The sequence below is a fragment of the Engraulis encrasicolus genome, chromosome 9 (assembly GCF_034702125.1).
Source record: "Engraulis encrasicolus isolate BLACKSEA-1 chromosome 9, IST_EnEncr_1.0, whole genome shotgun sequence".
NCBI lineage: Eukaryota > Metazoa > Chordata > Actinopteri > Clupeiformes > Engraulidae > Engraulis > Engraulis encrasicolus.
The window spans coordinates 29,300,743-29,328,137 of record NC_085865.1 but is presented as its reverse complement, the minus strand read 5'-3'; the positions used below and the strand labels follow the sequence as shown (position 1 = coordinate 29,328,137).

Below are 27,395 nucleotides of genomic sequence, written 5' to 3'. Positions count from 1 at the left end.
TCCACGTTATATACGATTTCAGAAAAGCGACCGAATCTCTCGGCGTCGCCAAGGGAGTGTGACACCTCTCCAAAATAGCCGGTTTATGCAAAAGAATGCGTCCATCGTCATTGAAGTGTAATTGCACTGTTTTGGACAAAGTCAAATAAATACGTGACCTACAACCTTTAATGGACGACCTCGTTATGACAGAACATTTGCTATCGTGCAAAAATCATTAGAAATAAACGGTAGGCTATTCAATGTGACACAATATGACTGAATCGCGTTTGTTCTGAATATTCCAAGGAGAATCAGCTGATGGCTAACAGGTTTCACGCCGGTCACGCAAGTCAAGATGCTGAATGGCTGTGGAGGCATGCGGTGTTGTGATGTTTCAGCATTCAGTGGAAGCCTAGCGATAGCTCGCATATTCTAACAATTTGGCCTATGAAACAGACAATAATAGCAGGCAGGCTAACATTATTATGATTATGTCAACCTGTTACTTCATTGACATGCTCTGATGTAAGATGCTGGATCACGAGGCACTATGCTCATGTCATGTAGTAGTCGTCAACTGTTGTGCGTTAATATCCAGTAGTAGTATATAGTAGACCTATATGTAGTATAACATTCAGTAGGCCTATTTATTAAGTAGTATGTCCCCCATAAACCCTCTTGCTTATTTTTTATTAGGCCTATTATTATTTTTACAGTAAATCATTGTTTACAGTTCCAGTAGGCTATATCGGGTAGGCCTACCTAGATTTCAGAATACATTAAGTGATTCTCATTATTCCACTGTATAAATTCCATACATCGGGCTCTTTTGACTTGTCTGACTGTATTCAGAGCTGAAAGATTTCAGGCGTGGGGATGACATCAGACATGGGACAACAGACATAAAAAGATTTAGGTAATCAGTTCTGGTAGGCTCTCCTAATAACTTTTGAAATGTGTTTGGCCATTTCAGCCACACAATTATTTCTTGCTTTCATCCCTGCAGCATAGTCAGCTGTTATTTGTTTGTTTGTTTGATTGTTTGTTTGTTTATTTGTGTCGTGTGTTCCCAGAGTTAGAATGTGATGTGGGCCCAGCAGCAGCAGCAGCAGCTTGCCTGAGTGAGTAAGTGAGTGAGAATGGACTCCATCTGCATGTCGGCTGGCAGTGCCACCTACCTGCCCAACGGTGTGACCAAGATGGGCCCCACCACTGCCACCACCACCAGGGACTGCTCCGCTAGGCTGGCACCGGCATCCATCATGGCATCTGCGACGGCGACAACGGCGGCAGCAGCAGCAGCAGGGGTGGCTTTCATGGCAGCCGGCAGCACGGTGGGCATCATCGGCTCGGGGGACTTCGCCAAGAGCCTGACGCTGCGGCTGCTGCGGAGCGGGTTCGGGGTGGTGGTGGGCAGCCGCTACCCCAAGAGGGCGGCGGAGCATTTCCCACACGTGGTGGACGTGACACATCATGAGGACGCCGTGGAGAAGGTATAATACATTGGACACGTATGTATACATATACTGTATATGGCATTATAATTATATATGTGTAATATAAGTGCAATATGTCCAGGGAAGCCGACAAGGGGGGGACAACAGGGTCAGTTGTCCAGGGCCTAGAATGAGATGTGGCCCAGAATTGGGTCCCCATTACATTGAATGTATTGGGTGGGGAGGCCCTTTCAGATGACTTTGTGCCGGGCCCGACCAAAGCTGTCAGCGGCCCTGGGTATGCCTACTGTATGTGTTAGGTAGGCGGCACCCTATGCCATATGGTGAGAGAGCACTTTTCACACGTGGTGGATCTGACACACCACAAGGGCACCTTGGAGAAGGTTAGTTTGATTGTATATAATATACTGTAGCTTGACCATATTTAATAATGTTACAGGTACTATATTGGTGCAAGGGGTGGTGTACAAGAGCATTTGTTGTCATGACTGAGTCTTTGCTGGGATGAGTGTACATGTGTGATTGTGCAATATATTGTATATAATAATGTTATAGATTCAATATTGGTGCAATGTCAAGGGTGTTGTACAAAATCAGTTGACTGTGTGACTGTGGGCAGAGTACTTTTTGCATATACTGAACGTGCTACATCAGAGGGACGCCATGATAAAGATGTTAACCTTCATTCTGATGGTGTTTAATATCTAAGGAGGTTGTGTGTCAAAGGATGTGAAGGTGGATTCAATTTTGATTGTGTTATAAATTGTAATATGAAGTGTGGTGTATTTTGCACAGAAGGTTGTCTTGATTGGGTGTACCGTAATGAAGGGTAGTTGGGAGCTGTGGCCAAATGGTTAGGGATTTGGTCTTGGAGACTGAGTCTGGTCTGACTTGATCTTGACTGCGTTACGCTGTATGTATGAATGAATGAATGAATGAATGAATGAATGAATGAATGAATGAATAAATGAATGAAACTTTATTGTCATTGTACTGGTACAACGGAATTGGTAAAGTGCAGATACTCACGGTGTTTAAAAATCAACAAATAAAAAAAACTATATATATATATATATATAGAAGTCAGCTGTGCAAAATTAAGTGTGCAGATAGCTTTTGGATAAAAACTGTCTTTTAGCTAGGGGTGGTACGGTTCACAAATGTCACGGTTCGGTCCATATCACGGTTTCAAGGTCACGGTTTTCGGTTTTGTACGGTTCTGTTTTTTTTTTTTTTTTTTTAATAAAATGTATTATATAAAAATTTGAATGAAAATGTAAGCTTATCATGGGTATGTTGAATTTGACTTCATTTAACCCAACTGAAAGAGGAAAGATAATGATTTTAACATGCTTCCATTTTTTTTCACAAAAAGGGAGAACTAGCCTAAGTCCTAACTTTTAAGTTGAGAAATATTCAAACATTACATACTATAACACATTTGACATGTAAAGATAAAACAGCTACACTCCTGTAGACAATGGGACCATTAAGTCAGTGCAGTATGACTATTTTGGTTAATGACACACTGAGAACGAATTGGACTTTTATTTTGATACCGCTTTCTGCGAGTTTTGCGCTTATGAATCAGTTGCTTCCTATCATGAAACTGCCGGCCGTGAGAAGCATAGAAGTAAAATCAGAAGTCAAATTCAATTTTAAGTGAACAAGTGATAGGGTTAAGTCATGTTCAAATGTGAAAGTTAAGGTAACAAATAATTTAAAAAGATCGTTTTTTAGAAGTGTAGGCCTATGCACAAGAATGTTTCACAAAACTCCTGTGAAGCTGAGCCTTTTAAAACAGTCAAATTTTATTTTGGTTATAGTGTTAAACCTGAATGTTAAAGTGGTAGTTCGCTATTTTAGACATTAAGCCCTGTTTGTGTGACTTCTGGGGTGAAGTAGAGATGTTCTCATCACAATTTTGACATTTGGTGCTGAACGGAGCATTTGGGTATCCAAGACTGCAGCCCCCCCACCTTTACATTGACTCCAATAGAGCACTCAAGCAATCGATTATAAAATGGCATTAAACTTTTGTTTGAGAAGACATGGAACTCACCGTGTGGTCAGTGGTAGACAGCGATAAATTGACCCGAAAATTGCAGCGAAATATGCCTTCTAACTGTTGTTTAGCATTTGGCGGACCTATTTTTCCCCAGACGCCGTTGAATGGCAGTAGACATCCAGCCAGTAGGTAGCGATAGTGTGTTGTTTATGTAGACATCAAGGAGCGAGGTAGAACGGCTATCTTTGAGCGGGACTGGCTACAAAAACTACAGCTTGCATACAAACCATAGATAGTAACGTAAACAAACGCACCCCCATTTCCAGTCGCGCGGAGTAATACTAGTCAAACCAATACAATCAATGAAGACGGACAATAATGAATATATCTTCTCTGGAAGCGTATTTCGCGGTGATTTTCGAGCCAACGTATCGCTGCCCACCTCTGACCACTCGGTGAGTTTCATGTGTCTGCAAACGAAAGTTTAATAACATTTTATGATCGATTGCTTGAGTGCTTCATTGGAGTCAATGTAAAGGTGGGGGGGCTGCAGTCTTGAATACCCAAATGCTCCGTTCAGCACCAAATGTCAAAATTGTGATGAGAACATCTCTACTTCACCCCAGAAGTCACACAAACAAGGCTTAATGTCTATAATAGCGAACTACCACTTTAACTAGGCAACAGCACAACATCCCCTTCCGTCCATCAGAATAACTAGCTACATATAATTAGGCCTACAGTTGATTGCAGTTAAGGACAGCACAGTGAATCTGATGGATATGTTCAATTATCGCGCATTTTGCCGTCCGAAATCCCCATTCAATGCCACGTGGATATAGCCTACACTAGGCTACTGTAACGTAAGTCATAGTCTACTTTGTTCTGCTAATCTGTCATTTTTTGTAAATTCATGTTCATTTAATTTAAAATGGTCAGCATAAAGGCTGGGAACAGTCACTTGCGCTAACGTGGAGAGAGAGGGGGGAGACGGTGACGCTGCTGACCGACCTGCACTTGCTTATAGGCTAGAATTCTACTGTAGCCTAGTCAGCTGGCACATGCTGTTACATTATGTCTTTCAGTTGGCTGATAGAAATCAGTCTTTCCACACTCAATATCCTACGTAGTCTTTGTGTTTTATGCTTGTAAAAGTAGTAGGATTTTAATAGCGTCGTCCGCCGGTGGTCACTCTATTTTATTTTATTTTTGAAACCGTGGGCACCGTGCGGTTGCCCACTACCCCGTTCCGTGACATGCAAACCGTACGGTCTCGGTTTGCAACGCAAACCGTACCATGCCTACTTTTAGCCTGTTCGTTTTTGTACCCAGAGCCCTGTAACGCCTGCCTGATGGTAGCAGGTCAATTTATGTCCAGGATGATGGGGGTCTCTGATGATTTGCTTGGCTTTCTTCAGACGGCGACAGGAGAGCAACTCCTCTAAAGAGGGCAGGGGACAGCTGATGATCTTCTGAGCTGTGCTGACCAGCCTCTGAAGAGCTCTCCTGTCCGCTGCTGTGCAGCTGGAATACCACACACATAGACAGTATGTCAGGATGCTCTCTATGGAGCCACCAGTAGACTTTGGGGGAGATGGTTAGCCCATAAGACCCAAATGAAGTACAGTCTCTGCTGTGCCGTCTTGATGGTGGCAGTGTTGTTGGTGTTCCAGATAAGGTCGTCCCTCAGATGCACGCCCAGGAAGCGGAAATCAGAGCCCCTCTCCACACAGGCCCCATCGATGACCAGCGGTTGAATGTTGTTTTCCTCAGCTTTGTGTGCTATAGAGGTATAGTCCAGGAGCCCAGGGGGGTCTACCTAGTTGGGAAGGTTACCAATTTTTATGGGTACTATGATGTCTGGCATGGTCCCCAGCAGGGGCGGTTCTACCACTGGGCAAGGTCGGGCAATTGCCCGGGGCCCCGTACTTTCAGGGACCCCGTCGTCCCCATAACATTAACTTTAAGTGGGGAGAACATTCAAGTTTTTGGGGCCCTACATTACAGCACGGGGCCCCTTATGCAGAGTAGCGGTTCCTGCGCGTCATACATCAAACCATTTAGAATGTGTAACAAGGTGCAGACTCTCGCTAAATATATTTAACATAGGTATGCATATTGAAAGCAGGTTATATATATAGCCAGCGGTACACTTCAGCACGACGGTGGGACTTAAATTTGAACTCAACATTATGCCACAAGAAAATTAATAGTAGGCTACTTTAGCAACTGTAGGTCACATGGGTGATAGAATTATACAAATAAATGTTTCAAATAGAAATGGAGACCATAAAAGAACGATATTTATGATTTATTTTTGTACATTGCGACCTTGAATTCTGGGATACATTATACCGGTAGTAGCCTAATAGTCTTATTGGCTGTTTGGAGAGAGCGCATCGGCAACGTTCTACCGTTATTTCGAATGTCAGCCTGCCCCAGAGAGCTGATTCGGCCCTGACGCGTGGGAGCTTGTCCTTTCTTAATAATAAGCCACATTAAGTCATGGTTGTCAGTGAAAACTCAGTCATTTGCCTATGTTGTAGCATGCCTTCTTGACCTTGTTTAATGGAAGTGGGCAGAACATGATTTGTGCATCTTGATAAAAACTCAGTGTTACAAATTGCCCTGCGTTACTTAGTGCTCCGCGCTCCTCTAATTCAAAGACAGAATAGTATAATAATGACCAAGTCACTTCAATCGCCAGTGCTAGCATGAACATAATGGATATTCAGACAGAAGATATGTTGTACAGAAGCTACAAAGAAGGCACGGTAGGGGTTTATTCCTTTCAATCATTATGTCCGCCGCAGCACAATTTTGATATCGTACCATGTCATACTTCACGCATTGTTGTCATTCCGTGTAACTATAGTCAAAAGTTGATAGCTCTAATGTCGGCTCCATGTCAGTTTGCTGCATTTATTTCTGGTTAGTGTAACCGGGTGGCAAATAGAGGTTGATTTTTTAGGTTTATCAATGTAATTACCGACTACGCCACCAGAGGGCGCCACAGTCCCTCTGGAAAATTGAGCTAACCCACTAGCACATTTTTAAATGAAGACTCACAGGTTCGTTTTTAAGACACGGAGACAGGATGTCAGGGGAGACATGTGCTTTTCTTTTAATAATACAAAATGGTTCTTACAAAATCTTTAATATATATACAAAATCACATGAGGCCAACACAAATACACCTGAGCCAGTAAATGCCTATACCCCCAACCCTCTAGCTAAGCACGGCAAGACAGTTGCACACAGCAAACACTTCTAGTGAAAAATAAGCATGCAGGGAGAGTATAGTCACACTTGTATTCAACTCTAAAAGGCCTAGGCTACTATGAAGCACAGCACACATTGAGCAAAGAAAGCTAGGAGGTCCTGGGGTTACTTAGTGGCGGATCAGGTTACCGTGTGTACACCAAAGACACTTAAAAGAAAAGAAACAAAAGAAATAAAATATATAGCAATTAGCCCATCATACGCTCACACCGCTAACCAGAATGCTGGCGTTACCGGGGCACTCAAACGCTCATGAACAACACTCAATATCAGGTGTAATCACTCATTCACACATCATCCACACATAATTGGTCCGAAACTCAACCACAAACAGCAGCCCACCCAGATGACAGTCACTCACTGGATCATCCGGTCACCTGCACACAGAGGTTATCAAACACATGAATAACAGACATCACACACAAATCATGATCAGTAGGAAATGGTGGAAGGCGACATACCGTGACCGGAGAGACATGGAGGCTAGAGCTACCCTGTAGCAGCAGCAGTGAAAAGGGCACAACACCCGAGCCCAACCTGGCAAGGTAACAGCAGCAATTTAGACACACACATGCCAAATGGACAATCAGATGTAGGGAAAGTCAGGGCAGTAGGCTACATACCAACGTAGGCTGTACAAGTAGCATCACCAGCAGTCTGGCTAAACCAGCTAGCAGCCACACTCCAAGCAGCTTCACAAAAGACACTACACAGGACTACCAATTTCCCATAAGTGCAGATCCGTCTGGGCCTTGACGCCCGAGCATGGAGAAAGGAAACTGGCAAGGTTGCCCAAAACAGTAAAAGCTGCCACCTCCAAGGTTACCGGTTACCCTTCTTTTAAAGAAAACACTGAATGCTGCCCATTGGTGCCTATCAGTCACATGGTGAGCTATGTCACAGCAGAGTGCTGTTGGGAATTAAAGGGACATGTCTCATTATGCTACATTAGCATGACGGAAGTTTGGCTATTGTAGTCTAGCTGTTATATCGCGTCACGAAGCAAGCTGGGTCACTTCAGAGTTGTGAGCGTCATTAGTTAGAACTAGAGAGGGGACTTGTCAACTATTCAACAGATGTGTGCACGCGCAGTTGGCGCAAGGTGCCTGTTGTTTCTCGTTTGTTGCCTAATTTCGGTTTCTGAAACACAATAGTTTCTACTTCAGCCACCGTTTCCTCTGTATTGGGTGTTCACTGGCTCAAGAGTGCAGTGTGCGTTATGGTGCACCGTGGTGTGTCGACTCGTGACTGTGTTTTCATGTGCTGTGAGCTATGTTTTCGTTCAAGGGGCGCATCATCATTTTCTAAAAAGTTTTCTTTTGTAATCAACCCTCTACCGCGAATTGTCTCATTCTATCTTCTTTGCCCATTCATGGAACGAGTGTGGGTCTATCCTGGCTATTTCTCACGTGTAGCAGGCTGAATGCTCATCAGCACAACTAAATCATTTGTCACCTTAGGGGGAAATTAATCTCTGCTTTTATTACCTGCAGAGTTGGCTATTTTAATAGCCTGCCCTTACAGGCATTCCCCAAAAGTCACTCAGGCAGGTGAAACTTATCCACATGTTGCTGCTAGAATTCTAAATAGCAAAAGAGATCACAACACTCAAGTATTTGGTCATTTCACTGGCTACCCGTGAGGGTTTTTTGTTTTGTTTTGAGAATTGAGTTTAAAGCAGTCCTGATAGTCTTTAAGTCATTAAATGCCTTGGGCCCTAACTATTGGCTATTGTGGATGTGCTAGAGCAATATCATCCTTAGATGCCTTAGGTCTTCTCTGGTAGTGTCTAGGGTCAAATCCAGATAGGGTGAAATGGCATCATTATGCTGCCTGCTGGGGCCAGCTAGATGTCCAAATAAGACCTGCCCCAACAGTGATTTCAAAAGAAATTAAAAACAGCTTTGTTTTCATCTGCCTTTGGTGATAGTTATCTACTATCTCTTTAGCAATATATTTTTCTCTCTTCTCTTTCTTTAGCCTACTCTTTAGCACACTGAATGACAGGATAATGTGCTATAGCCTATATTGATTGAATATGGGGCCCACCTAGATAATCATGCATATGGGTTCCGTTGTTACGCCACTGCCTGCATACATCATCGATTATTAATTAATAATTTAAAAGGGGCCTCGGAATTGTTTCTTGCCCAGGGCCTCAGATTTCCTAAAACCGCCCCTGGTCCCCAGATAGAGGAACAGCACGTCTGCCGAGTTCCCTCTGGTGGTTGTGGCAAGAGGGGGGTAAAACTGGCACCCAAAAAATGGGCTAGATCAGTTGGTGAGGTTACCACTTGGAACCTGTTGTAAATTGTTCATCATAGTCCCCTGATAGAGAAATGACCACTGCCAGACATTTTTAGTGGTGGGTTACCCCCGGCAGACGCCCCCGTATGATGATACCCCAAAAAATGGGCTAGATCAGTTGGTGAGGTTACCACTTGGAACCTGTTGTAAATTGTTTGTCATGGTCCCCTGATTGAGGAATGGCCACTGCCAGACGTTTTTGATGGTGGGCGGGGCTTGCCAGACATCGTTAACTGGGGGGTAAAAAATGGGCTAGATCAGTTGGTGAGGTTACCACTTGAAATCTCTTGTAAATTGTTCATCATAGTCCCCTGATAGAGAAATGACCACTGCCAGACATTTTCAGTGGTGGGGGACCCCCGGCAGACGCCCCCGTATGATGACATCCCCAATATAGGCTATGTCATTCACATAAGGTTTGAACCAGACATGGTACAAAAAGACAAATGAGACCACTTTTTTAGATAATTCCAACGTGGAGAAATGATTGGAAGGGTCAATATGTTCATAGAAACATGTTTTGGGTACTTTTTAGGACAAAAATGACTTCAATTTAAATCCGGATAGGAACCAGTGGGCAGGCTTTCAAAATCAATGCAAACATGACATGTTTCTGATTTAAAAGAATGGTGGCCAGCATATTTAATTAAAATGTACAAAATAATAAATCAATATTTACTGTTATGACCAAAGTACAGCAAGTTCTGCAGCTAAAAAGAAAATAAAAAAATGCAGACAATGGAGAAGATCCACCTTTTCATGGATGAAAAGTGCAGTTTTCCCAGTCATAATGAATACTTAGATACTTAAATATTCCACAGAGCACCTTAAAGCAATTTGTGGACAAATTGCGCCGATTTTGAAGGCCTGCGAATGGTACTAAGAAATTGCACTACTACAGTACATGCACTACTGCACCATTGTATGTTAACAGCAATTTGAAATTCCCACTTTCCAGCAGCTCTGAAGATTTAGAATCAAAATACTTAACATAGGCATACACAGCAGCAGGCATACACAGCAGCTGTTGCTGTGAGGTATAGCATGCACATGTGCAGTTCCATTGGCGTGTGAGTGTGTGTGTCAGACATCCAATCCAATAACAAATTCATCCACCCACCCAGGGCCTCTTCTTGTTGATATTGTATATTCTCAGTCAAATGTTCCACAGAGGAGGCGATTTCTGCCATCCACCCAGCCCTTACCTGGACAAAATGAGTAATATGAGAGAATGCTTTGATATGTGAGGATGCTGGGCATATACTTCAATTCAGCATTCAACACCATAATAGTATATTTCATGTACAGAATGTGCAAGCTGGGTCACTGACCATCCACACAGCACCCATCACTGACTTTGTTACTGGTGTATAGAGAGTGAATTACACAACATTCCTAGGGAGGACATCTGCTGGAACAACCCTTCATCATTGATTAAGACCACCAATGCCACTGCTTCCTGGGTAAAGTTGAGTGGGCAATTTCATCTCCCATCCATCATGAACATTTGTTCAGCTAGTGCCACTCATTCAAGTTGGCCCATAATGTGCTCTGTGGCAAGTAAGTTTGCTGGGTCCCCTACCAGAGTCCACAGCATGGATGGGATGCCAGGAGACATGCCAGTACACCAAGGGACATGGAGGAGGCCATAGGAGAGTTTACAATCCAGCAGCGGGATACAACAGCAGTGTAGAAATGGGATTGACCCAGAACACAGATCACCCCCCTAAAACAACTGCATCAAGTCTTTGCACTGTTTGCTATGTGCACGAAACCCACTCTGTTCTCCAAGATATATTTACTACTTTTATTATTTGTATTATTTGTATTATTTTATTATAGTATGTATTTATGGCTGCTGTAGTTTGACATGAATTTTGTTGTGTACTTAAGGATATATTATTTGTTTGCACAGATAGGCCTACATACACAGCTATACCTATGGAACTGTACTATGTGACTGCAGCTTTACCTGCATACCTCACAAGAACTGCCTTGGGCCCTGCAAAACACACACACACACACACACACACACACACACACACACACACACACACACACACACACACACACACACACACACACACACACACACACACGCACACACAATGTGACTGCACCTTTACCTGCAGTATCTCACAATAACTGCCTGGGCCCTGTAACATGCAACACACCATTGCTACACCCCCACCAGGGCCGGTTCTGGCTTATTTGGTGCCCTAGGCGAGTTTGATTTCTGGCGCCCCCCCCCACCCTTTGAAAGAAAAAAAAATATTTCTTATACCTCACAGAACACAAGACTAATATCCTTAGTAAGCTTAACTAAATAGCATCAAGAACAATAACCGTTTTTCATCAAATGGATTTATGGTTCTTTTTGACAGGCGACCAACACATCAGATTGAGTCGCATGAAAGTAGCTTCACTGTGTGGTGTGTTGGATGTGATGGTGGTGGGGCCCCCAACCCCAGATGAGAGGGAGGTTATCAATGTGTTTGAATTGTAACGTGAAATTGAAATGCCAGGAGAGTGATACAGTACATTTGCATGTAAAATGCATGTGTAGACAATAAGCCTACCAAGGAGGTCTGCATTGATCTACACTATCTACAGCATCACAAAGCATGGCAGCATAACAATTTTAATAAGCTACACATTTGTGCTGTCTTCCAAACCAATTTCATTTCTGGACTGGAAATAGTGGTGCATTTGTGAGTAGGAGAATGAGAAGGGGGCTATCTATGTGTTTGGAGGGACAGGGTGAGAGAAAGGAGAAGAGCTGTCACGCTATTGAATTTCATAATATACAAAATATAGTAAATAGCCTCACTTGTCTGCTGTGCATGGTTCTGTTACATGATTAATGTAGGCTATGTCATTCTGGTCTGGAAATTAATGTTTTTTTTAAGCTTACAACAAGCAGGTAATTCATGTGGATGGAAGGAGATATGGCAGCTAAAATTGTTTTAAACATTGCACCAGTCTTACTTTACATTGCTTGTCAACCTAAGCAAGTATTATGATATCAGGTGGGTGTTAGTGAGTAGTGAGTAGGCTACTAACAGCTACTTTACTGGATTCCATTGCTTGGCATATTGGCTACTGTTAGCATGCTAACTAGCGATTTCTCTGATCAAAAACAAAGCTCTTTTTCTCTCTAATTCCAAATAGTAACCTCATAACTATTAGGCTTTCCATAATCACAAACGGTTGCTGATTAAATCACATAGTTCCAAAACACCCTCTGAAACTCCTGCATCATGCAATGAGTGGTTTAATGAGAACATAATAATCTCCATCCAGCAGAGCAGCACTACTGTTTGTGCTTGCCCCCTCTGTCTCTCGAGTGAGTCTCCAAATTCAAAATAGACCGCACGCTGTCACTCGTCCCGCCCCCTTTCTCAGAACTGTCTGTTTATTGGTTCACAGACTTCCCAGAGACAGTTGGAAGAGATATTACTATTGGCTGAGGGGCGCTTTGCCGTGAGGAGCGCTTTCGCCACTCTTTGTTGATTGCGACTTCATAAAAAAACTTCATATCGCAAAATTACGCATAGGAGAGCGCCATTTCGGCGCCCCTTCTTCACATGGCGCTCTAGGCGACCGCCTAGCCGGCCTATGCTAAAAACCGGCCCTGGCCACCACATTGACATAGCTCTAGTTATTTGTTCATCACTTAATTATTTCTCAATACTTGAATACTGTTACTGGTCCTGTCTTGCACTTTAATGTCTGTCAGTTAATGTCAGTCCTGTCGTCTATGTTGGGGAATTCGGGTAAATTGGGCCACTTTGGGCCATTCGCTTATATGCAAAAAAAGTGGCCCAATTTACCTGAATATTATCTAAATATTCAGAACTGAAATTTCAAATAGCTGTTAACATACAGTGGTGCAGTAGTGCACATAGTGCAATTTCTTAATATAAATCACAGGCCTTCAATGTCAGCCTATTTTGTCCATGAATTGCTTATAGGTGCATTGTATAATTTATTTGGTTGTTTATTTCCCAGAATTCATACTGCCCATTAAAAATATTACCTTTTTATGAATATTAACCACCACCATGAAATTCTAAGTATTCATTATGGCTGGGAAAATTGCACTTTTCACACATGCAAAGGGGGAACTTCTCAATTGCCTGCCATTTTGAAATGGACATTTTTAGCTGCAAAACTTACTGCACTTTGGTCATAATAGTAAATATTGGTTCATTATTTTGTAAAAATGAGTGAAATATTCTGGCCACCATCCTACAAAATGCACTTTTTAAGTCAGAAACACGTCGTCTTTGCATTGTTTTTGAAAGCCTAAACACTGATTCCTGTCCGGAATTGTGATATCTGTTAAATTAAAGTCATTTTGTCCTAAAAAAGTACCCAAAACATGTTGCTATGAACATATTGACCCTTCCAATCATTTCTCCACGTTGAAATTATCTAAAACAAAGTGGTCTCATTTGTCTTTTTGTACCATGTCTGGTTCAAACCTTATGTGAATGACATAGCCTATATTGGGGATGTCATCATACGGGGGCGTCTGCCGGGGGTCCCCCACCACTGAAAATGTCTGGCAGTGGTCATTTCTCTATCAGGGGACTATGATGAACAATTTACAAGAGATTTCAAGTGGTAACCTCACCAACTGATCTAGCCCATTTTTTACCCCCCAGTTAACGATGTCTGGCAAGCCCCGCCCACCATCAAAAACGTCTGGCAGTGGCCATTCCTCAATCAGGGGACCATGACAAACAATTTACAACAGGTTCCAAGTGGTAACCTCACCAACTGATCTAGCCCATTTTTTGGGGTATCATCATACGGGAGCGTCTGCCGGGGGTAACCCACCACTAAAAATGTCTGGCAGTGGTCATTTCTCTATCAGGGGACTATGATGAACAATTTACAACAGGTTCTAAGTGGTAACCTCACCAACTGATCTAGCCCATTTTTGGGGTGCCAGTTTTACAGCCCCCCTGGCCACACCCACCCGAGGGAACCCGGCAGACGTGCTGTTCCTCTATCTGGGGACCATGCCAGACATCATAGTACCCATAAAAATTGGTAACCTTCCCAACTAGGTAGACCCCCCTGGGCTCCTGGACTAGTATGTGAGTTGAGAAAGTATTAAAAAAAAATCAGGAATAGATTTCTCAAAAGCATGAATGCTAACCAGTTAGCAACTTAGTAGATTGTCAATGGGAAGCATCACAAACAAGTAAGTATAGGCGTGCACAGATAGGGACGAGATGATGCTAAAGCACCTGCCAATTTGCCCTCCTGGACAATAAGTGCCCTTTTTGAAACTTCTTATTTACGTATTGTGGCCTTTGTTGACATGATGCTTGAAGATTAAAAGCGTGTGATAATAATGCCTCAATATTATCCCTATATAGCCTAGTAAGGCAGCCAGAAGTTCCACGCCCCGTCTCCCCCACCCCCAGCACCTGCCCCCCAAAATGCCAGTGCACGCCACTGAGTAAGTTGCTAACTTAGTAACAGTGCTGTCCAGAAATGCACCCCAGAACGACATAGACATGTACAGACAGACTGAAAGCTGTGCCTGTCTCTCAAATAACATTTCTTACTCAAAGGTGCACTGTGTAGGATGGTGGCCAGAGTAGGTATTGCTGCTCATTGAAACTGTGCTGCCTATTGCCTAATTTGATCATTTCATGAATATTTACCAAATAATAAAATAATATGTTGCAGTATGACCAAAGTACAGTAAGTTTTGCAGCTAAAAATGTCTATTTCTGGAGATGCAAAATGGCGGACCATGGAGAAGATCCCCCTTTTCATGTATCAAAAATGGAATTTTCACAGTCAAAATGAATACTTAGAAAATGATGGTTCTAATTACTTGTGGAAAAGGTAACATTTGTGAATGGGCAGCATGAATTCTAGAAATAAACTGCTAAAAATATTACACAGAGCACCTTCAAGGTGAGTGAGGAGTTCCCATTTTAGAGAAATTAAATTACCTCACCCCTAAAAGCAGTTTCTACAAGATTTTTAAAATCAATCTTGGAAAATTTGCAATACTTTTTTTCTCGTTTTTTGTTTGAAGGTGTTAGTTGACAATTTGGCGGCCATAGCTACAAAGTCTTTGGGGAATACCTAAATAGACAAACAGACAGACAAACAGACACACACAGACAGACAGTGATGCCTGAAGTGCAAGGATGCTGCTGTGGGGGATGGTATGCAACAGGGACGGTGGCAATTGGTTAGCCTGGGCGAGAGCCTGTTGACTCCGTCAAACAGCCAAAATCTTTGGGTGGAGTACATAGGATGGCGTCGCCAGGCTAGCAATTTGTTGCCCTGACATTTGAATTGTTCAGCTGAACAGTCTCAATTAACACTGCACACCAAGAACCTCCATTTTTTTCTTATTACTTTATGTAGGCCTAGGCTACTTTATTCTGGTTTTGGAAAACAAAGGGCAAAATTATCAAGTTTTCATTTTTTTGTACCTAATCTAAGGCAAACTAAGGCATTGTCATAGATAGATAGATAGATAGATAGATAGATAGATAGATAGATAGATAGATAGATAGATAGATAGATAGATAGATAAGCCTATTATTATTATTATTATTATTATTATTATTATTATTATTATTATTATTATTAGATGGTAAGGCTTATCGTATTCTATGCCTATTGTATTATACTGATATTCCAAGCTGTGCTATATTCATGTAGTCGGAGAAGTGTAGGAATAGCGATAGGCCTACTGAAATGTCTCAATAATAAAGATTTTTTCCTTAACAGTAGCTATAGAAATCATGACGGAGGACGCTTTTGGAATGTTGACATTTGTTTTGATTTGTTGTTCATTCTAATGGTGCGTCACAATGTGCTTGGCGGTATAAAAGACCGCGTATCTTGAGACTTTGGCACTTGCTACATTGAACAGCTACGATACACTAAGTCTGAGAGAACTGCTATTTCTAAACTGATCAAATTCATCGAATACGCTCAACAAAGATCGAGTTCACCAATCTCACGCCATGTCATATGGGCAGAGCTTGGTGGCTTCTCTCCAGCAAACCATCCAAAGGCTGGAGAGGGAAAGCGCCAAACTGGAAAAGACCCTCGCATCGAACGAGCGAAACTCCACCTGCATCCGTCATGCCAACACCAACCTACAATTGGAAATCAAGAAGTTGACACCAAGGGTGAATGCGATCAGGTGTAAGCGCGAGGAGCTGCGCCAGTGGCGTTTGGATATGGAGGAAAGCTCAAAAACGCGCGAACAAATGCAAACCCGAGTAGAAGACCTTCAGCAGAAGAATTCTGACCTCCACGACAAGCTGGAGTCTCTGCAGGGGGACATGTCAGCGCTCAGGAGGGACCGTCAGGCTGATAAAGAGGACATCACGTCTCTCCGTCGCCTCAAGAATGGCCTTGAGCGCGAGATGGAGCTGGGAGAATGGTGTCTTCTTCAGCAGGACGAGTTGATGGAGCGGAAAAATGCTGCTACTCAGGAGCTGATCTCGGCCGTCCATGAGTACTCAGAGCACATCGACTCGCTGACCGAGAGAAAGGCTGAACTGGAGCTTGAGATGAAGAGCGCAACGGAGAAATACCAAGCACCTGTCCAAAAGCCTCGTACCTTGTATGAGGAATTGGAAGAAGCCATGCGCCGTGAAGAGGCAACACCCGTGGCCTCCGAAATTGTAAGTAAAAATGTTCTCAAACATTTAACCTGAAATCTAATGAAGTGATTCAGAAATGTTGAACTGTGTTATCCATAATCCGGGCGGGTTTGCCTGCACACATTCGAGTTCTTTACTAATTCATTATCTGATCAACCTGCCTGTGCTCACAATAGGCTGGCTCTGGTTTTAATCCAACTTACTGTCGGCGGTATTGACAAGTTTGGCAAGTCAGATATGCTATGGTTGATAGTGACAGCTGTGCCTGTTTATTTTTAGGCTCCTGCAGCACCTTTGACGGACCCAGTCCACGAGGCTACACCTGAGAAACCTGTGGCTTCTGAAAGTGTAAGTTCAAAATAAAATAAAAAATTATAAACTTTAAAAAAAAATGATACTATTTATTTATTTATTTAAATGTGAAGCTAATGCAATTCAGAACCAATGGGTTAATCACAATCGTTAGAGCTGTCAGTCCAGTTTCAGAAATGAAAATTACCACATAGATTAGGCCTATACCGTGCTGGTCAGTCCTGCCTGACACTAATGCGAGGGGTCATCCACAGCTATTTCAGAGTGTTTGCATCATGTGGCAGATGTTATGTACTCTCTTGATTGAGGAGGTGTATTGACTGGTGGTAACCTGGGGTTTTGTAACTCCTGTTCACAGGTCCCTGATGGATCAGTGGTGGATGATGGTCACTATTGCAGAAGGCCAGCTCTCCTGAATGCCGTCCGCTTGCCAGCCCTCCTGAACAGCTTCCGCATGCCAGCTTTCCTAAACAGCTTCCGCATGCCAGCTGTCCTGAAAGGCTTCAGCATGTCAGCTCTGGATGGATACGGGATTCCAACTCTCATCAATGGGATCAGCTTCAGTCTGGGCTTCTGGTTCACCATCTACTTCTTCCTGATGCTGGTGACCACCTTCATCATGCCCCAGTGCCACGCTGGTGGACGGCTGGAGTGCCGGGACCTGCTGACCCAGGCTCTGCCCAGCGCGATGAAACCATACTCCCAAGTGACCTACTTGCGTCCACCACCCTTCTGATGGTCACTCCCAGTGGACATATAGTGGGCAGGCATTTACGGATTTGGACTTATTGGATTTATCGGACTTGGCTTTTACTGGATTTATATTGGACTCATAGTTTATTTTTTTATTATTGTATTCAATGACTTTTAACAGATTAGCTTCACATCAGGACATTTTTCCAAAATAAAACACACTAAATTCCACATGGACTTGTGCCAGTTGTATGTTCTGAGACAATGATACAATATTGATGTCCACATACACACACACACAAGCATACAAGCACACACACACACACACTGTCCAGAAAGGTGGTTAACTGATATACTGTTAAAGGTACACTGTGTTGAGAATTTTAGTTGTTTATTTCCAGACTTCATGCTGCCCATTCAGTAATGTTACCATTTTCATGAATACTTACCACAACCATCAAATTCCAAGTATTCATCATGACTGGAAAAATTGCACTTTTCACACATGAAAAGGGGGATCTTGTCCATGGTCCGCCATTTTGGATTTCAAAAAATAGCCATTTTTAGCTGCAAAAATTACTGTACTTGGACCATACCAGAAAATATTTGTTTATTACTTAGTAAACTTCCATGTAAAAGATCAAATTTGGCAATAGGAAGCCCAGTTTCAATGAGCAGCATAGTTGCAGTACCTTTTTTGACCATTTCCTGCACAGTATCCCTTTAAATAACTGATGCCATTTTTGTTTTAGTTTCACATACAAATGTTTTGTCCATTTCAATCATGTAAAAAATGCTTTGCTGAACAGAATTGATTTAACAGGCAGAGGGAAACTGAGCGAGTGATGGATAGAGAATGAAAGAGGCAGTGAGAGAAATCCAGAGAGAGAGAGGCTGGTAGTCAAGCCAGGGTCTTTATACTGAAGGGCCTACCTTATTCCTACCAATACATGTAGAACACCACACAATCTACTGATAGTGTGGGAAATCACATGCTGCTTTGCACAACTGTTCAGATCTGAAAGGCAACATGGATGACCGTCCCAAAGCACTAGCCTGAGGTGGGGAGCCAATCCAAGGGCGTAGAGGGGTGGAAAGGAGATGATGCCTATTACTCAATAAATGGAATCTTGCACTTTTTGAATACAACTGACATGATTGGCTGTGGGCTACAGTATGTGTATGGCCAATAAATGGTCGTTGGCAATCATACACCACACCTCCCCTATGAGAAATTCAGTAGGCAGTCTCCAGACAATATCTCATTTGTGATATGGTCTGGTGTGAACCATGCAAACCTACTGATAAGCACCGGTGGCTCTGAGAGTTTCTGTAGACAACAAATGCAAGAATTATGGATTTATTAATGTTTTTTTCTTCTTCTTCTTTTGCAACACATACATAACACACACACATTGCATACAATGTAGCCTACTACAACTGTACTAAAGTAGGGATGTTTTGGGGGCTCCAGCACCCCTAGTGAGTCATGATTTGCGTGTGTAAAAATATCACTCTTTTTGCATTCGTGTTTCAATGTGTGTTTGTGTATAATGTGTAGACGTACCTTTTAAATAAATTATTGAAAAAGGATGCCTGAGCTGGCACCACAGAGGCTTTTTGCCCAGGGCTCCCAAATTGCTAGCAACAGCCCTGCACCTTCCTACAGTATGCCTGCTAATTTGTTCGGCAAATAAGCTTCTTATATTACTGTACTGTTTCCAATATTTCATTTTAGCAAGTGGAATAAATAGTAATGCATCATATTAAGTTTTCCATTCCAAATGATTAAATGAATACGCCTAGGAGCAATAACAAGGGTTGTGTATGTGATATCATTTGTTCCCTTGCTTTTTCTGTTAAAAGTGCAATGTCAAGGGTTGTGTGTGCAATATCAATTTGTGTGTGTGTGTGTGTGTGTGTGTGTGTGTGTGTGTGTGTGTGTGTGTGTGTGTGTGTGTGTGTGTGTGTGTGTGTGTGTGTGTGTGTGTGTTTGTGTGTGTGCGTGCGTGCGTGCGTCATTTACCGTGTTTGCATTCATGCAAGCTAGGGTATACTGTTTGTTTATATGTGTCTTGTTCAGACAAAATCTACATTTAAATGTTTCCTATCTGTCTATGTATTCATACACGTTTCTTGTCTACATTTCTTATTTCTTGTCTAATGTGTGAGCATATTTTGCTAATTTTTATGCACATCCATCACCCAAGACTATTTCTCTTTCAAAGAGACAACAAAGACTTGATCCCAGCGTAAAAAAGATAAATTGGTGAAAAAAAATGCCGTACACATTATTCAAAATTGTGCACATTTATTTCCTGACAACACATTCCTTTTCATTTTAGGATGGAATCCAAAAATGAAATGATGGGACAATAATGTTGGACAAATTCATTTATGATTTCACATCCACAGTTTCTGACAATACCAGTGTGACATGGTGGGAATTGCTTACCAGCAACAACAGAAAACTGTGATCTTATCTTTTCTTTTCTTATCTTATCTTATCCCCCTAGGAAAAAAGAGTGAATACTGCCATATTAGTGCAGTGAACGCAGTGATTTGGACCCAAAAACTAACCCTGCAATCCTGACAAAAAACCTGCTGTTGCAGTTTATTTTTCACAAGGAGGGTCTTATCTAACCATATCTTAAATCTTATCTCTAGGCATCTCTCATCTTCCTGGCTATCCGCCGTGAGCACTACGCCTCGCTTTGGGGCCTGAAGCATCTGCTAGCCGGCAAGGTGTTGGTGGACGTCAGCAACAACCGCCGCCGGGACCAGTACCCCGAGTCTAACGCAGAGTACCTAGCCTCCCTCTTCCCAGAGTCCTTTGTGGTGAAGGGCTTCAACGTGGTGTCTGCGTGGGCCATGCAGTCGGTACAGAGGGATACGTGCAGCTTGGTAAGAGTGGGATATGTTATTATTCCCCTGAGTGAAGAACATGCAGTTTGGTGACAGTAGTAGAGAGTAGTACAGTAATTGTGTATTCCGATATCCATATTCATCACAGTCTTTCCCCTGATATTGTAGGCTTCAGAGCATGTTGATTTGGCCTAGTGGTCAGAGAGTTGGTCTTTCAATCTACGTAGGGGTTGCAGGTTCGATTCCCCCCTGACCTCTCCCTACATCGCCATCCATGGCTGAAGTGCCCTTGAGCAAGGCACCTAACCCCACATTGCTCCAGGGACTGTAACCAACACCCTGACAAACCCTGACAAATAATAGCTGTAAGTCGCTTTGAATAAATGAAAGCGTCAGCTAAGTGTAATGTAATTTAACATGTTTTTGAAGGTAGGCTACTATGTATTTCACACTCTGGCTTTATTTGCTCCATGTTCCCCTGTGCCATAACCAAACCACCATCACACAACTGACATTGCAGACCTCAAGGAATAACCTCACGTCATGTCTGATTAAATATGGCCAGGACTGATCATCATCACTGACCTCAATTTTATCATGACTACCAATCACAATTGAGTAATTGTGCAATGCCAGTAGCAGTGGCATAAGAATGTTGTAACAACTTCTATTTCTATTTCTATTTCTATTTCTTTCTAGAACATTTTAGTTCATTATCCTTCACATAATGTTGAAAGTAAAAAAAAAGTGACAACACACCCAAGATTGCATCCACGCATTCACACATATGATAAACATACCTAAACTTGTGTCATGCAAGCTGTATGTTTCCACTGGAAACCTATCTGTCAGGACCAGACGGAGACTAACTGAGGAGACACCACATTATGTTGGAGAAATATGCACTGCAAAATTCGTACAGCATTTGTTTTTAAGGCTTTTTAGGCCAACTGAAATGAATGGAAGGCAATTGATGAGGTGTCTATTTTTATGTGCCTATAATTGCCTCACCCAAATGTTTAAGTCTGAGCCTTCTTTAAGTGTTCAATGGGGACAACCCAGTTAAGGTGGAATGGATGTGATGTTAAGGTGGTTCAGTGCAAGGGAACAAATACCTACTGATTCCAGAGCATGGGGCTGATTTTTGTGGTTCACAGTGCACATTGCATTAGCTTATGTCTGCTTTTTTGTCTTCATTATGTCATAGTTAAGTGTCCTGGTTCCTGCCAGACCTCTGTGTGTGTGTAACTCTAGAGCCCCCTAGTGGTGGTCAGCACACATGGAAGTCACGCATCACCTACAAAATCTTACTCCTTACATACAAATCCCTCAATGCTCTTGCTCCCCAGTACCTCTCTGATCTCATCCAGCATCCCTCCCAACCAAGGTCCCTGAGGTCCTCTGGCAAGGAACCGCTTGTCATCCCCTGTTCCAGGCTAGGGACTTTTGGTGACAGAGCCTTCTGTGTTGCTGCCCCCACACTTTGGAACAGTCTATCTCTCCATATCTACCAAGCCCCCACACTGACTACGTTCAAGAAGCACCTGAAATCACACTTATTCACTGAGGCCTATGGTCCTTAACCACCCTGCCCCCCAACCCCACCTACTCCCTCCTCTCCTCTCCCTCTATTCCCCTGCCCATTCTCCCTTTTGTAAAGCGACCTTGGGTTACTTGAAAGGCGCTATATAAAACCAAGTTATTATTATAATTATTATTATGGAGGTCTGGGAGCATGTAGCAGAATTCCATTTCTTTAGTCAAAAAATAAACAGAGCATGTATTGCTTCAATATCAATGGCAGCTCACATTGAGGAGTCACAGGACATATTACAAACTATCTTGACGCTTTAGAGATCAACAGAAAACGTTTTTGAAGGAATTTGTTGATACTGTATTGAACCAATAAATGCTACCATTATTTGTATGCTCCCAGACCTTGTAGTGGAGCTCACAAAGCTGTGTGGGACTACGAGTCGAGCAAGAGCCAGGCAAATAGTTAAGAGGATATGAGTCAAATCTTTTTGTTCCCTACATTGTGCACTAGGGACATTTTGGACAGAGCCACATGTACACAGTAAATATCAATGTAAATATACCTCATAAAGAGTTTAAATCAGATCACATTTGGTTCCACTCAAAAATAGTGTTAATTGTACTTTTTCAGCCGTGTATCATTTCCAGAGTACAATGTGTAAATCACCTTGAGGAATTTGACTCTCCAAAGTGTTGTAAATACTGCACATTTATGTATACGTAAAGGAATACATAACCCCTTACTGAATGAACCATCAAAAAGCACTTTGGAATAACAAAAAAGTCAGTAGTGACTTCAGCGACTTTTCAAACCGTACTGTACTACATTGCATGATAGATTTCTCTGTCAAGTAAGTGGAGCTCTTTGAAGAGTCACTGTGGGCTGACTGGCAAAAACATTCTAATCGGCGAGTTGAAAGCCAGATGCGACTTGTCACGTCTGACAAGCTCAGAGCCAAAGGATTGGTCCTCCCGTCTGTCCGTCAAGTCATGAAACAGCAGGTGGTAGACTTGGCTGAGAAAAGTAAGGACGGAGGAAGGAGTGGGAGAACTTTGCTTTTCCTTTTTTCTTCTTCTTCTTTTTTTGAAAATCTCTGGCAAGAAGCAGCTTGGCTCTGGAAGGCTTACGTGTCACATCTTTATAAGTCCTTAAGTACTGCACCCCCTAAGAGAGCTTTGATTCACAGCATTTGTGGAGATTGCAAAGGAAATTTTAATCTGTGTGTGTGTGTCTGCTGCCTGTGTGCTTGTGGCTGTGTGGGTGTGTGTGTGTGTTCGTATTCGGGGTCGGCACCTAAAGCAAGTCCTTGGTGGTTTGTGTTTTTGTGCACGTACTGTACATACTGATGTGTGTGTGTGTGTGTGTCTGTAATGGTGTGTGTGTACAGTAGTGGCGTGTGTGTGTGTGCGTGCGTGCGTGCATGTGTGTGTGTGTGTGTGTGTGTGTGTGTGTGTGTGTGTGTGTGTGTGTGTGTGTGTGTGTGTGTGCGTGCGTGCGTGCATGCGTGTGTGTGTGTGTTGTATCCCAGGTCTACATCTGCAGTAACTCTCTAGCCGCGCGTCAGCAGGTCATGAAACTGCCCTGCCACTGTGTGCGTGCATGTGTACATTATACTATATCATAATTTCCCTTGAGATGAATAAAAATACTCATTTTATGGTACAAGTACTACTATTATGTGTGTTGTGCTTTGGCCTAACCATGGTGTCCCTTCCACCAGATCTACATCTGCAGCAACTCCCTGGCCGCGCGTCAGCAAGTCATGGAGCTCTCCCGCCAGATGGGCTTCAGCCCCGTGGACATGGGCACCCTCTCCTCGTCGCGGGACATCGAGCACCTCCCGCTGCGCCTCTTCCCCGCCTGGCGCGGGCCCGTCCTCTCCGCCGTGGCCCTCTCCATCTTCTTCTTCGCCTACGCCTTCGTGCGGGACATCCTGCACCCCTACCTGAAGAGCGGCCTGAGCCTCTTCTACAAGATCCCTGTGGAGGTGGATGAATGAATGATTGAATGATTTTATTTAGTCTATTAGATGTGAAAAAAAAACGTTGTATAGCAGTGTTTCCCAACCAGGGGTACGTGTACCACTAGGGGTACGCGAGCACACTGCAGGGGGTACTTGGAAAAAAAATAATTTTAGCAAATGTATGGAGCATAGTCACACTGCAATAGAAAAAGTGATGTAAAACATGAGTTAGAGGGTACTCATGGCACAACGAAAAGGCTTAGGGGGTACATGACACAAAAAAGGTTGGGAAACACTGTTGTATAGCAACAATAACCATACATTACAAGGAATAACAGGGATATACCTATGTGGCAGCCGTGGCCTAGTGGTTAGAGAGTTGGTCTTTCAATCTAGGGGTTGCAGGTTCGAATTCCCCCTGACCTCTCCCTACATCTTCAACCATGGCTGAAGTGTCCTTGAGCAAGGCAAGCTAACCCCACATTGCTCCAGGGACTGTAACCAATACCCTGAAAAATAATAACTGTGAGTCGATTTTAATGAATGAAAGCGTCAGCTAAGTATAATGTAATGTGATGCAATATACACAAAAAAGTCTGAAGACTTATTTCCATTGTGGTCCCTTAGGTGGTCAACCACACCGTGCCCTGCGTAGCCATCACTCTGCTGGCGCTGGTGTACCTGGCGGGCCAGTTGGCCGCGCTGCACCAGCTGGGCTATGGGACCAAGTACCGTCGCTTCCCCGGCTGGCTGGAGGGCTGGCTGGCCTGCCGCAAGCAGCTGGGGCTGCTCAGCTTCTTCCTGGGGGCCGTGCACACACTCTACAGCCTCTGCCTGCCGCTCCGGAAGTCCGAGAGGTACCTGCAGATGAACATGGCCTATCAGCAGGTGGGCATGGGGGAGGAGAGTGTCTTTTTGTCAAGAGGGAGGTCTTTTGTGTTGTGTGTGTCTGTGTGCGTGCGTGCGTGCGTGCGTGCGTGCGTGGCGTGCGTGCGTGCGTGCGTGCGTGCGTGCGTGTGCATGTGTGCCATAGGTGCCGGAAAGGGGCATGCAGTGATGGGCTTTGGGTAGGCTTTCTCAACTTTTATTTTAGACAAATGAGTGGAATGCAGCAGCAGTAATCTTTTTAAGAAATAAAGAAAAAGAATGCACAACCACCACTTTAAAACTCATTCCGCCGCCCTTGGTGCATGTGTGTGTGTGCATATATGCGTGCGTGTGTGTCTGTGCATACGTACGTGTGTGCCGTGCCTGTGTGTGTGTGTTACACGTGTGCCAACTTGTGTCTGTATGCGCATTCGGGTCCAGACCAACACTCCTACAACAAGTTATCTGTTTATGTTTCTTTGTATATCTATATAACCAGGTCCATGCCAACATCGAGGACTCGTGGAACGAGGAGGAGGTGTGGCGTGTGGAGATGTACGTGTCCTTCGGCATCATGAGCCTGGGCCTGCTGTCCCTGCTGGCCGTCACCTCCATCCCCTCTGTCAGCTCCGCCCTCAACTGGAGGGAGTTCAGCTTCATTCAGGTGAGCTAGCAATAGCAATAGCAATACGATTTGTATAGCATATTAGCATACATAACTCATTCAATGTACTTGATTGAGTGACCTCAATTTATTACACCGTGAATTTATGTAAACGGAGTGTGCGCACCTTTACCTATAACGTGGGCCATCAATATAACTTGAGCACATTTTACAAAGTTTGAATGTCTTCAAGTACATTATATGTTTACAAGTCAACATCTATTGTCTGTTTTGTGTGCGATGTGTACTTGTATACCAGTGGTTGCTTTATGACTATTTGTGCTTTCACTTTAATCATTGTGTCTTTAAGAGCTGGGAGACTAATGATTGCAATACAACACTGTGATAATGCAAGCTGTGTAAAATGTGATTACTCAGTTCAGTAAAAGTGTTTGCTATAGGTGTCAGTGCCGTAAACGTTCATAATCTAATCGAATTGCAATAGCACTGTCATTTACAGTAAGCAGTGATACATTTTGCTGGTCTATTATTGGGGTTGCTGCATTGTTAATTCTTTAATACATTATGTCGGTCCACCGGTGTTGGGTGATAGTCCATTCATCGCTATACTGCTTGCCACATTTCACACTCTACTGTATGACAGTATGTAGTATACTGTTTTGTATTGTTATGCTATTAATGTTTTAATATACTGTGCAGTTTGGGTGTTCATCCACTCTGTGGAAAACATACATCAGATATTGTAGTGACACTGATATTTTCCAATACTGTGGTTTCTTTTCCTTGGATGTTGGCAGTCATTGCCCTGCTGATTGCTGTTTCACGTGCTGCTCTTTCAGATACTGCTGTTTCGACTAGAGTTCACAGATTTTTTTAGATGCGTCCTAGCATCTCTATAAGAGGGTATGTCCGTCCGTCGGTCTGTCCGTCTGAAACGCATTCTTTAAATTGTAATTTCCTCCTGTGTCCACAAGGCGGCAGAGTTTTTGGCCTGAGCTCACAGGGCCCCTCTGCATAGACGGATGCATTTTTGTCCGGCTGTTGGACTTGTTTGTATTTTTTTTTTAATTACTTTACTTTATTTCTTCAGGACATTGCACATTAATGAACACATACGTGTACATATATGTAAATATGCCAGATTGTAGCCCAAGGGCTAATTTCCATCTGGTGTCCAAAATAGGCAGGCTAGATGTTTACAAGCAATAGAATTTAAAATCCCAAACATTCATCCAATATCAAAACAGACTGTTAGTAACAAAAGAAATAAAACCCACTACAGAAGCAAAAAGCATGCATGTAAATAAAAGGAAAAGAGAAAAGAAAAAGGTCCCAAAATAGGGCCATGTGTTATGCGAGTGTGTGTGTGCGTGTGTGCGTGTACACTGTGTAGAGGCTCAGACCATCAGTGTGAACATGTTTGTTGGGCTCGAAGCCACTTTTTATACTCCATCTTAAAGGTGGCTAAAGAGGGACATTCCCTTATATGCAGTGATAATGTGATATTGTGCTTTTCTTTTTGGCTGTTAGTCCACGCTGGGATACATTGCCCTGTTGATCGCCACCTTCCACGGGCTGCTGTTCGGCTGGCGCCGGGCGTTCGAGGAGGAGTCGTACCGCTTCTACCTGCCGCCCAGCTTCGTGGTGGCACTGGTGCTGCCCGTCACGGTGGTGCTGGGCAAGGTGCTGCTCCTGATGCCCTGCCTCGCCCGCAAGCTGCACCGCATACGCCGCGGCTGGCAAGCCGACCAGGGACACCGGGACCTCCACCATCCGCCGTTGCTGCTGCGTGGCTCAGCCAATCAGCTATCGCCCGAGCGCGTCACCATCATGTAG

General features: G+C 43.3%; 2 protein-coding genes and 1 long non-coding RNA gene across 3 annotated transcripts; 2 read left to right on the top strand and 1 right to left on the bottom strand.

Annotated features, from left to right (window-relative positions):
• Positions 1-1,121: 1,121 nt before the first annotated feature.
• Positions 1,122-27,395, top strand: LOC134455253 (metalloreductase STEAP2-like). The gene is made up of 6 exons (XM_063206275.1): positions 1,122-1,475; positions 20,370-20,606; positions 23,825-24,091; positions 24,695-24,955; positions 25,434-25,598; positions 27,090-27,395. Exons 1-6 carry the CDS (start codon positions 1,122-1,124, stop codon positions 27,393-27,395), a joined length of 1,590 nt encoding a protein of 529 aa, XP_063062345.1.
• LOC134455673 (uncharacterized) lies at positions 6,863-7,449 on the bottom strand. The gene is made up of 3 exons (XR_010036143.1): positions 7,353-7,449; positions 7,191-7,266; positions 6,863-7,106 (listed from the first exon to the last, which is right to left on the bottom strand). It is a non-coding gene; the product is annotated as an uncharacterized LOC134455673 (long non-coding RNA).
• Positions 15,895-17,933, top strand: LOC134455670 (coiled-coil domain-containing protein 102A-like). The gene is made up of 3 exons (XM_063206887.1): positions 15,895-16,718; positions 16,977-17,045; positions 17,368-17,933. Exons 1-3 carry the CDS (start codon positions 16,050-16,052, stop codon positions 17,743-17,745), a joined length of 1,116 nt encoding a protein of 371 aa, XP_063062957.1. The 5' UTR covers positions 15,895-16,049; the 3' UTR covers positions 17,746-17,933.